This window comes from Lissotriton vulgaris, chromosome 10 (genome assembly GCF_964263255.1).
Source record: "Lissotriton vulgaris chromosome 10, aLisVul1.2, whole genome shotgun sequence".
In the NCBI taxonomy this organism is placed as follows: domain Eukaryota; kingdom Metazoa; phylum Chordata; class Amphibia; order Caudata; family Salamandridae; genus Lissotriton; species Lissotriton vulgaris.
The window spans coordinates 289,086,498-289,098,833 of record NC_141698.1 but is presented as its reverse complement, the minus strand read 5'-3'; the positions used below and the strand labels follow the sequence as shown (position 1 = coordinate 289,098,833).

General features: G+C 45.9%; 1 protein-coding gene across 1 annotated transcript in view; it reads right to left on the bottom strand.

The window, feature by feature from the left end:
• Window positions 1-2,365: 2,365 nt before the first annotated feature.
• Window positions 2,366-12,336, bottom strand: part of LOC147685148 (uncharacterized) — a 44,611-nt gene continuing 34,640 nt past the window's right edge. Inside the window, exon 3 of the mRNA XM_086939760.1 lies at window positions 2,366-3,183. Within this exon, the coding sequence (XP_086795886.1) occupies window positions 2,366-3,183 (818 nt within the window). The remainder of the gene's footprint in view (window positions 3,184-12,336) is intronic.

Here is a 12,336-nt window from a genome sequence, read left to right as displayed (position 1 = left end):
ATCATCCACCTGGTATCTGAAGACCTCAGGCTCACCCATGACGGATCATCTGCCTGTGTGTGCAACACATACTGGCAAGACTATGCAGAGACACATAAAAAATTGTGTCAAACAAGGGTTCCCTGTATGAACAAATGAAGATGTACCCCTAGGTCAGGGAAAAACACAGTAAAAGAAACAACCTAGGCGGAAGTTGTAGATTGCCTACACAATGGTTACAGGACAAAATCTAAAAATGAACAGTTTCCAATTCATTACTTATTTTTATTAAACAATTTATTTCATAGAACAAATAAAAATACATATGTCAGAAAACAAAATTAAAATTACATTCTTCAGAAGTAAATATGACTATAAAATAACATTAATAATTCCTTCACAATGAGGAATAAGTTGTGTGTCGACGCGTTTCGGCGGCCAGCGCCTTTCTCAAGACAAAGTACAACTTTCTGAAAATAAAAACATAGTTTAGTGTATAATTTGACATATTCCTAATTTGTTAAGAAACACAAATTTATGCATACAAATAATTGGTAAACAAACTTAACATGTATACTCTTAAATGAAGAGAAGAAAACTGTGCAAAAAAAGCTAAGTCCTGTTATTTTTGGCAATTTAATACTCTAATGATAGGAGCAAAGTACACTTAAAGCCTCTACTGCAGCACAAAAAATTCATTTAGATAAATTCGAACAGCACTATCTGGTGTTGAGGAACTTAATGAATACAAAATATACAATATTGATAATTATTGTCTGATACCTAGAGCAAAGAATAAATATAAAAATGTTACAGAAACATAACATGGTGATACAAAACTCGATGGTGCAAATTGTACAATAGTGCTAATTGTTCCATAATAACTGGAAATAAACATGAAGATACATTGGGTAGATACCAGGTTATTTATATCGGTCATTGTAGAAACTAATAGAGCCAGGGTTCAAGTATAAAGGGACAGATACTTTTAAAACGCCCAGCTGTTAACCCGGAACAGTAAAGCTATGTTTTTATTTTCAGAAAGTTGTACTTTGTCTTGAGAAAGGCGCTGGCCGCCGAAACGTGTCGACACACAACTTATTCCTCATTGTGAAGGAATTATTAATGTTATTTTATAGTCATATTTACTTCTGAAGAATGTAATTTTAATTTTGTTTTCTGACATATGTATTTTTATTTGTTCTATGAAATAAATTGTTTAATAAAAATAAGTAATGAATTGGAAACTGTTCATTTTTATCTTTTGTCCTGTAACCATTGTGTAGGCAATCTACAACTTCCACCTAGGTTGTTTCTTTCACTGTGTATGCAGAGACACATGACAGTGTGCCTACGTACAACCAGGTAATGTGCCTCGTAGGGCACACACACACCTTCCTTCCAAAAAAATATGGACAGTGTTACCTTGTCAGCACCACAGCAGCACACCTCGCCTTCCTTACAGCAATGTGGCAATACAGTACCTTGGCAGACCTATTCTACATTTACCTCACAGCCAGTGGATTAGCCACCGGGTGCACACACCATTACCACGTCTCTTGGGTGTGGTGTGATGTGGCCGTTATGGTGAGGATAATTGTCACACGTGGCTAGGTGTTCTGTAGGCGTTGCACACATCACATCAGTTGTGTACTTGTAACTCCATAGGGGGAGGTCACGTGGTCAGGTGAGCTTGTGTACACTGATACAGCCCATGGCCCACAGTCTGTGCTGCCACCCTTTGCCTGTGAACCATTCATCACATCCACAGTACAGCAGCATGCTGATGATAGTTGACATACCTGAGGACACAGTTGTAGGTACTCCCAACGTGGCCACCTAGCTTTATAGCCCTGATCTATACACCTCCAAGTGACTCTCCTGTGCCTGTCATTAATAGCAGTTTTGTGAGGCAATCCACCCTCCACCATTTACTAACCATCAAAGGTGTGTGTTTCCATCCATGTATCTAGTTGTTGGAATATTGTTACCTATGTGTGTCCTCATCCAGACTCATATCCAAGTGTGTGGATGGCTACACTTTGTTGCGTGCTCTTGCATTTCATACATTTGCACACACATATTCTTCATACTGTGGTTAAAGGATGACTACACAAATGCGTGTGATGAAATGTGAATTTATTAGGTGATCTTGTGCAGGAAACGTGAGTAGGTGCTGTACAGAAAGGGGGGAATCCTAAGTTCACTGCTGGAGATGAGATGCCTTGCAGTTAAAGTCAACAGAGTCCAGTACACAGTGCTTGGCATCATTGGACAGATTGTGACCAGCAAGTCCATGTGGGAGAGTCTGATGGGTGATGCTGTTGCTCCCAAGGGCAATATGCCAGGTCAGGTGTCCTGGGAGTTGTGCGTGACCCACTACCTCTCAACGTCTTAGCCGTGGACGACCCTTCTTCCTTGGGGGACCCTCACATACAGGCCTGGGCGATGCATGGGACGCTACGTCAGACAGTTCCTCCTCCTCCTCCTCCCTCCCTGTGGCTGGTGTTGCACTTTGCCTTGATGTTTGTGGCCTGGTGACACAGGGAGGGTGCTGCATGTTGCCAGCAATCTGACGTAGTGATTGGCTCATGTCCCGATGCATCGTCAAGAGCTCAGCCAGTGTTGTCTCCACCCGTCCATAATGTTGTTCTTGCCTGGCATGTTGCTCAGCCTGCTGTTGTTTGAGTTCGGTGAGGGCCTCCGCTACCTGGCTAACCTCCCTGGTGTCCCGCCGGTATGCCTCCAGGATGGTAGTCAGTTCAGTCACACCGGTCCCTGCAGCTGACTGGCCAGAATCTCGCCTCCACCTTGCTCCACTCCCACCACCCTGACCCAAACGAGCACGTCCTGCGCTTGTGGGCACATCCGATCGACAGTACCCCCGAGTGCTGGCAGGGTGGATGTTGTCTGCCACCTCAAGGGTGCCCGTCAAGGAATATCCCTCATTTTCATACTGGCTGTCTGTTGGATCATGGGCAGGGCTCTGACCAGTCTGCTGGAATGTGGTGGGAATGGGTCCGGTGGTTGGCACAGATGTAGCTGGGACAGTTGCTGCAGGAGTTTGGGATACAGAGGGTCCAGGTTGGTTGGGGTCATCCACAGTGCGTTGAGTGGCGTTGCTGTCGGTGGGGTCAGGGTCCTGCTGAGCCTGGGACTGGGATCCTTCTCCCCCCTGGTTGGGGGTGGTTTCCACACGTTGCCCTATGTGTGTGAGAGACAGACACAGTTAATGCACTATCATAAACATATTTATTTTTTATCCATTATCAGCATCACAGTTCCACAAGCTTGACATTGTTTTCATTGTTCAGTTGTGTATGTAGTGGTAGCAAATAGATATGTAGTCAGGTATTTTTTCCTTCTTCCATTCTCTTGACAATGAGTGACACAGCCATTGCTGTGTCTTGTCTTGCCAGCACAACACATATACAGCAATGCTCTGTTTCACGCAACATTCAGGATACAGTGTCAATCCTTATGCCTGCGTCAGGCATGCACAGAGTTTAGATGCAGCAGGTTCTTGTAAGAGACTGAGTTTAATTTTTACTGATACATTCCAGTACTTTGGATAGTTGTTGCTGTTCCGTGATGGCCAAGCAATGCCAACCCCCAGGACCTGTACACCTACTTCTGCATCATGGCTTTAGGACGTGGCACTTGTCCTAGAAGCATCACCTTGGCAATACACATGTCCATGTTGGTACTTAAGTGCATGCACAACGTTCATATGATGGGCCAAGTGCATTGTGTGAGAGGCACAATGGACTTGAGCATCTGCACTGTGCATGTTATAGTTGTATGTGTATTAATATGTGAAAATGTTTAGTTGTGGTACATGACCATTGTGACAGTGTAGCACTCCATTGCCTGTCCCCATGGGATTACTTTCTGTACGAGGTGTGTGTGACAGGCCATGCTAGTAGTTGGTATGTGATTTGCAATCTTCCATCTTTTTTGTGGTTTGGCTGTGCCCTCATGAGACATGCTACCTTGATCGTGGTTGAGGGTTCCTACACAGGATGTCTGGCCTTGTCCTGGAGTTTTTGTTTGCAATGTTCACAGGAGTGCCTTGTTCTGCCTACACCAGGGCCCATTGTCTACTACAGAGCTTTACAGACTGTGTGTCCTGAAACAGTACTGTGTCACCTGCAAATGCTGGGTGTGTCTCAGGCAGTTGGCACATTACTGCTGGTAATTGAGTAACATCCCTCAACACTCTGGTGTATGGTCTTTAATGGACCTATGATGTGCTGGGGTGTGACTGTGTGTGCCCAGGTCACTGGGGTGAGTTGACCGTGGGAGGATAACTGAAGGTGTAATACAGAGGGAGGAGGGTGACAGGGTGTGTAAGCCAGACCTAGGTAGGGAGACAGACAGAGGGAGAGTGAGGGGGACGGAGATAGAGGGGGACGGAGACAGAGCTTGACAGACACAGGGAGACTGTCGGAGGGAGGGAGACAGACAGATGGAGGAGGGCAACAGAGGGATGGAGACAGGTGGTTCGGCCTCACTCGCTTGCTACACTGCCTTACTGTGTCACCAAATGATGCATCTACAAAACATGTCTCAACAACTTGGTAAAATTAGTTTTGGGTGCTCTACTATCTTGTCTGTACTTTCACACTCCCTGTGCATTCAGCATGGTGCTTGTGTGTGTACCTGGGACATATGGGATGAGAGCAGCCTCCTACCCTACGCCTTCCAACCTTTCTGCCTCCACCTTGCAACTACCCCCATACAGTTTTGTACTGCTGTGACTCATGGCCACCCACCCCCATACTGCTGTGAACTGTGGTAAGTTCCACCATATTACATGTGTTTGTTGTGTACTCACCAGGCTAAATGACTCCTTCTATTCCGTGTACTCCCACCGGTGGCAGCAGGGTCATGACTTTCTCCTCTCAGGAATGGAACACTGGAGGTCTGCGGGGACCACCACCGCCAGTGTGGTGTACAGCGGCGTAGTCCTGGTCCATCTTCTTCTTGACCATCCTCCGCAGATCATACCACCTGGACTGGCATTCCGCCTTGGTGCGCCTGATGCGTGCAACAGCATTGACCTTGTCAATGATCCTCTCCCACATGCGAGTTTTGTCAGCTATGCTGGTCTGTCTGACCAATGCGCCAAACAGCTGGGGCTCGACTCGGATGGCTTCATCTACAAGGATCTCATTTTCCGGGTTGGTGACCTTTGGATTCTTTTGTGTGGTCATGTGTGGGGTGTGTGTGATTGAGAGGGTGATGGTGTGTATGTAAGAGGGTGTGTGTGTCTGATTGTGAAGGGGTGGTGTGGGTGTAGATGTAATAGGTTGTATGTGTGAAGGTTAATGGGTGCAGTTGGTGATGTGCTGACAGGCTCTTCTTTGTGCAAGTAGGTATGTTGCAAGGGATGTTGGGTTGTATGTGTGTCCACTTTTACTGGTCCATTTGTGGGTGTGGCTTAGTTTGAATTGGTGGTGTGTGTGTTATATGGGGGGGGGGGGTGACTTGTGCACTCTGTTTGGCTGTGGCCAGAACTTTGTTGTGCGACTCGTTTGAATAGTTGGTTTTGGGGTTTGCGTTGTGTGTGCGTGTGGTGTGAGTGCGTGCGGGTGACTTGTACAGGCCGTTGGGGTGTTGGGGGTCGCGTTCGCTTGAGGGGGGTGTGCGTGTGATGTTTGTTTGTGCGGGTGACTTGTACGGGCCGTTGGGGGTGTTGGGGTTCGCGTTCGCTTGAGGGGGAGTGTGCGTGTGGTGTGCGTGCGTGCGGGTGACTTGTACGGGCCGTTGGGGGTCACATTCGCTTGAGGAGGGGGTGTGCGTGTGGTGTGCGTGCGCGCGAGTGACTTGTACGGGCCATTGGGGGTGTTGGAGGTCGCGTTCGCTTGAGGGGGGTGTGTGCGTGTGGTGTGTGTGTGTGCGGGTGACTTGTACAGGCCGTTGGGGGCCGCGTTTGCTTGAGGGGGGCTGTGCGTGTAGTGTGCGTACGTGCGAGTGACTTGTACAGGCCGTTGGGGGTGTTGGGGTTCGCGTTTGCTTGAGGGGGGGTATGCGTGTGGTGTGTGTGCGTGCGGGTGACTTGTACAGGCTGTTGGGGGCCACGTTTGCTTGAGGGGGGCTGTGCGTGTGGTGTGCGTACGTGCGAGTGACTTGTACAGGCCGTTGGGGGTGTTGGGGTTCGCGTTTGCTTGAGGGGGGGTATGCGTGTGGTGTGCGTGCGTGCGGGTGACTTGTACGGGCCGTTGGGGGTGTTGGGTTCACGTTCGCTTGGGGGGGGGTGTGCGTGCGTGCGGGTGACTTGTACGGGCCGTTGGGGGTCGCGTTCGCTTGAGGAGTGGTGTGCGTGTGATGTTTGTTTGTGTGGGTGACTTGTACAGGCCGTTGGGGGTGTTGGGGGTCGAGTTCGCTTGGGGGGGTGTGCGTGTGGTGTGCGTGCATGCGGGTGACTTGTAGGGGCCGCTGGGGGTGTTGGGGGTCGCGTTCGCTTGAGGCGGGTGTGAGTGTGGTGTTCGTGCGTGCGAGTGACTTGTACGGGCCGTTGGGGGTGTTGGGGGTCGCGTTCGCTTGAGGGGGGGTGTGCATGTGGTGTGCGTGCGTGCGGGTGACTTGTACGGGCCGTTGGGGGTGTTGGGGGTTGCGTTCGCTTGAGGGGGGTGTGCGTGTGATGTTTGTTTGTGCGGGTGACTTGTACACCTTGTGACACACCTTCCTGCACAAAAATAATCAGTAAAGGCATTTTTCTCCTACAATGTATACTGCTCATTGTAGCATATATTTGAATGAAAAAAACGAGGAGAAATAAAACATTCCATAAGACCTCGCTTTTCGAATGACCAAAGCTGCACAAATCCCCCCTACAAACTCCCCAAGCACCTGGAAACCCTCACAGGTGAGTAGTGCGCTCTATACGTCCCTGATTGATTGATTGATACGCCACCACAGTGTGTGTTTGAGTGTTATCAACAGGCCCTTCCATTTGTTTGGCTGTTTGTAACTCTTAAGGGTAGTGAAATGAGCAGTGGTACCTTATTTAATATACACAGAATCTCTGAGATGACTTTGGTTTGGCTTCACCTCTGAGAGCTACTTTCAAGGTGCTGGTGAACTACCAGTAGCGCCCAAGCTACTAGTTGGAGACCCTGGTATGGATAGTGAGTGGGGAATTGTAGTCCTGAAGCACAAATGTGAAGGTCATTACACCACTACATGCATAATGCATAGCACTTTAAAGCACTCCATTCCCTAAAGCCTGCCTCACTACATGAGTACATGCTTACTGAGTGAATGATTACATTAATATAAGTAAAGACACTGAGTGAATTCTTAATTGGTTCACTTTGACTTTACTGAATGAATTACTACATGGTACAAAAATAGTCATTTTCAAATTGCAACAGCAGTCACACTATGTTAGCTGGAGTATATAGATACTGACTGGGGAATTGTAGGCTGAAGCACAAATGTGAAGGTGGTTACACAACTACATGCATAATGCATAGGAGTTTGAAGCACTGCATACCCTAAAGCCTGGCTTACTGAAAGAGTATCCCCCAGATGAATCAAGAACCCATTTTGCGTTATTTCCCTGTGAATGTCGGCACTTTTGATTCTGCGCAGTCGCTCTGGGAGGAGTATAAAGTGGTACTGAGGGGCGAGGTCCTCTCCCTGGTTGCTGGCAGGAAGAAGAAACAACAGGAGGAGGTGGCTAGGGCAGAGGCAGAAGTGATACGGTTGGAGGAACGTGTTGCTGGGTCAGCTGACCCGGGAGGCCTCCACTTACTGAAATTAAAGCAAGAGGAGTATCAGGGCCTCTCTAGAGAGAGGGCAATTGCACATAACCAGTCCCTGCAGAGTCGAATTTATGAGCATGGGGATAAGGCCAGTAAGCTGATTGCTTGGTTAGAGCGTGGCAAAACGGCCTCTTGGTTGGTGCCAGAGATAGAGGGGCCGGGATCCGACAGAGATACGGATCCGCAGGCAGTGGCAGGGGTATTTTCTGAATATTTCAAGGAAGTATATACTTTGGTGGGCGGTTTTGCAGAGGCCGAAACTGTGGAAAGGATCAAAGATATTGGCATGCCGAGTCTATCTGAAGATTCCAGGAAGTACCTAGACTCCTCTTTCACGGATGATGAAGTCGCACAGGCGATTAGAGACATAAAGTCTGGGAAGGCATCAGGCCCAAACGGGATACCGATTGAATTATATAAACTAAATGCCCATAAGGTTGCTCCACATATTCGGGCCATGTTTCTAGAGAGTAGGGAGCTGGGCCAGCTTCCGTACGACCAGAGGGTGGCAAACATCGTGGTCATCCACAAGACGGGCAAGTCTAGGACGGATCCTTCCTTATATAGACCCATCTCACTTCTCAATGCTGAGCCCAAGATTTTGGCAAAACTACTCGCCACTAGATTGGTCAAGGTCATTACGACCCTGATCAATCCGGCTTTATGCCACGTTGAAACACGGCCCTCAACCTGCGGAGGCTACATGGGATACTGGGTGGTTCCCACAAGATACTGGAGCCGGCAGTCTTGGTTTCCTTGGATGCCACTATGGCATTTGACAGGGTTGAATGGACCTATCTCTTTGCTGTTCTGGCCAAGTTGGGCTTTGGCCCAGTGTTTATCGGCTGGGTTCGACTGTTGTATGCCTCTCCATTGGCCAGAGTGATTGTAAATAATTGTAGATCCGTGGATTTTGCCCTCGGTAGAGGCACGTGGCAGGGATGCCCATTATCCCCTCTCCTGTTCGCGCTGGCGTTGGAGCCTTTGGCGGCATGGGTCAGGTGGGACCAGTCGATACGTGGCCTGCAGTGGACGCCTGAATGGGAAGACAAGATTTCGCTGTATGCAGATGATATTTTGCTATACCTTACTAACCCCAGGGCGTCCCTTAGTAATTTTTTGGAAGTCCTGGCCATTTTTGGTAGATACTCCGGGTTTTCCATTAACTGGTCAAAGTCGGTATTGTTCGTTTTGTCGGGAGTGCCGCCTGTGATCCCTCAGTCATGCCCGATAAAGATTGAATTGATTGGATTTAAATATCTTGTTATCTATATATCCTTAGACCCGAAGAAGAGGTATGCTAATAATTTGGGGCCCCCTTTGGATCGATTTAGAAAGGATGTGCAGCTTCTATGGGAAAACAGGCCCCGTATAGCTTTTGCCAAATTAGTCCTCCCATGGTACAATGGAGGCATCGGTCTCCCAGACTTGAGGAAATATTACTGGGCCTCGCAGCTGGTGGCGGTGAACCACATGCTTTACGGGCCCCCTGGGGACCCGGGATATGCTATGGATCGTGGGCAAGCACCGGGTGGAGATATCATGAAAGCCTTGTACGCCAGACCTGGAAGGTTCGCGCTGACAGGCCCGATGGCGCACACTGTTCGGATTTGGCATGCTTCAACCAGAAGTTTGGGATGGGAGGGCAGATAAACGCTGGCCACCCCGCTGTTCTGATCCGAGAAGCTGGGGAGCTTGTGGAGGTCTAAGGGGTTCGATAAATGGGACCTCATTGGAATCAGTCAGATTAAAGATGTGTGGGGAAGGGCAGTGAGCAGACATTTGAATCCCTAAAACAACAGTACAGGCTTAATGATAATGAACACTTCCGATACCGACAGATTAGACATGTTCTTCTTACCCACATATCCGGAGATGCAGATCTTCCAGACGCTTCTCCGCTCGAGGACCGAGTGTTAGATGGGTACATCCCGACCAAAACTATCTCCTTAATCTATAGGAAGCTTGTTAACAATATAGAGGACCCTTTGGGGAGTATTCGAGCAACGTGGGTGACAGATGGATTGGAATTGGATGATGAAGACTGGGTAGAGGCAGTCTCCTCCCCCAAAGTGGTTGCAATTCAGATGAGGCTCCGACTGGTGCAGCGTAAGATCTTGCATAGGTCATATCTCACTGGGCCTAGGTTAGTGCATATGGGGCGTGCGTCGAGCAAAGAATGTAGGGGGGGGGTTGTGGGGAACTTGGCACTTTTTTGCATATACTATGGCACTGTGAGGAGAAACAAACCTTCTGGGCAGCAGTGCACGACGAGATCAAAGGGGTACTGGGAGTGGAGATACGACCAGAGGCCCGGGGGTGTGTCTTAAATGTATGGGAGACCACGGATTTGAATGAATATTTGAAACAGTGGGTAACGTTGGCATGCCTGGTGGCTAAGCGCAATATTGCTCAGATGTGGGGAGCCAGCAGGCCACCCCAGATTACTAAATGGACCGAAGATCTAGATTGGTGTATGTTCAGAGAAAGGGCAGTGTACGTGGCCATGGGGTTGTCCGGAGAAGTGGGGGAAGATTTGGGGGGTTTGGAATAGTTATCGTGGCGAATTATGTACACCCCTGATGCGACAAAGGGAAGTAGAACCACAGGAATCCCCATGATCCCAAGTTTATCAATATTGTGATTATTGTTTCTGTACAAATTACAAATTAAACCTCACAATGATGTAAATTGTTGTTCACCTGATGCTAATGTTTTTCTTTTGTTTATTTTAATAAAAAGAAATTATAAAAAAAAAATATTTTGCTATTCCTTAATAGCGAAAAATAACGATTCACTATTAAGGAATAGCAAAATGAAATGCATGAAGAAATCACTAAAAAAATTAGTGATTTCTTAAAATTCCTTAATTGCGACTCACAAATTGCAAGCCGCAATTAAGGAATACCTCCCCATTCATTCCTATGGGCCTAGAGGTCCATAGGAATGAACGGGAAGACATTCTCAATTTGCGAATCGCAATTAGCGAATCGCAAATTGAGAATGCGATTTCAAGGGTGCAGGGGTGTCCAAAGGACACCCTGTTGCACCCCTGAAATTGATCTGTGCACATATGTTGCGCACACACATGCCCTTAGGGCATGTGTGTGCGCAACATGAAACTTTGAAAAATGCACTTTAGTGCATTTTTCAAAGTTTTTGCAAATTACCATGAAGTTCAACTTCATGGTAATTTGTGAGCCCTATTAGCGAAATCGCTATTTTTTAAACTTCAATGCATTGCATTTAAGGAATCTCAATTTGAGATTCCTTAAATGCAAGTAATCGCAATTTTGCGATTTCTTAATTTGAGATTTTTGCGTTTGGGATGATGCATCCCAAATGTAAAAATACTGGTCGCAAAGGGGCACATTCTGAGAATCTGCCCCTTTGGGAGCAGATTTTACCTTGATGCATCTATGCCAAAATATACTTATGTAATTGCAAACACATCAGCAACCAAATCAATCTCTCTCAATTTTCCAAATGGACACTGATTCATAGTGTTATTCTACACAAATAACAGTATCCCTTGCAGTGTATAAAGAAAGGTTAAAAATACTAGATAAATACATGTATTTAAACTCGTAGTAATGGAATTAAATAAATTAATACTCGGATATAAATTAGAATACTCAAAGTTTAATATAGAGTATCTCTTGCACGGGATGAAGGAAAAATAGGGGTTTAGGGAAATGACGAATATTAAAAATAGTTTTACAAAAAAAGGGAAGTTACTAGAAAAATAAGTTTAAAAAAAGGGGAATGAATGTTAATACTCGTATTAAAAAAGTAACCTATAGAAATGCTTTAATAAGAAAAACACGTTTAAATAAAGCATTTTAGAAATTAAACGAAAGTTAAAAAGTATGGAAAGAGGCACGTTTACATAAACACTTGACGCACTAAAACAGTGCAAATGAGAACACCTGTCAATTGAAAAACGTGATTTAAAAGTGGGAGGAGCAATAAATTGATCCCATAGACTGTTAAGTAACCAAAAAGTATATAAACCAAACCCGTGGGATAATTAGTTTTGTTTCAGAGAATCAATACGGGCGAAGGAACTACGAGCAAAGTAATGATTCGGGACTGCATAAGCATCTAGACAATATCTTTCATTTCCTCAGAGGGAACATATTATTAATGTATATTTAAAAATACATAAAACATTATGTGCCCTCAAGAGGAGTTGGATGAATTTCGATGGAGGAAGGAAAGAATATCGAAGAGAGAAAAATTATCTTAATGGGTATATGTTCTATATATTTAAGAAAGCAAAAATATTTAAATGAATATAGAATGTGGTATGATTAAATTTAAATAGAATATAAAACCGAGTTCAGTAAAAAACCATTACAAGACATATAGGTTATTTAAGGAATTACTACGTGCAAACTAATGATTAGGAGCGATGTCATAATCTTCAATTTATCTTTCATTTCCACAGAGGGTTCATATTGTTAATGTATATTTTAATTTATATTTAACTTTATGATCCTTCAACTGGAGTTGGATGACTTACAATCGAGAATTTCATACATTAATAAATAATATTTTTTAGTATGCAAGTATTTCCTAATGA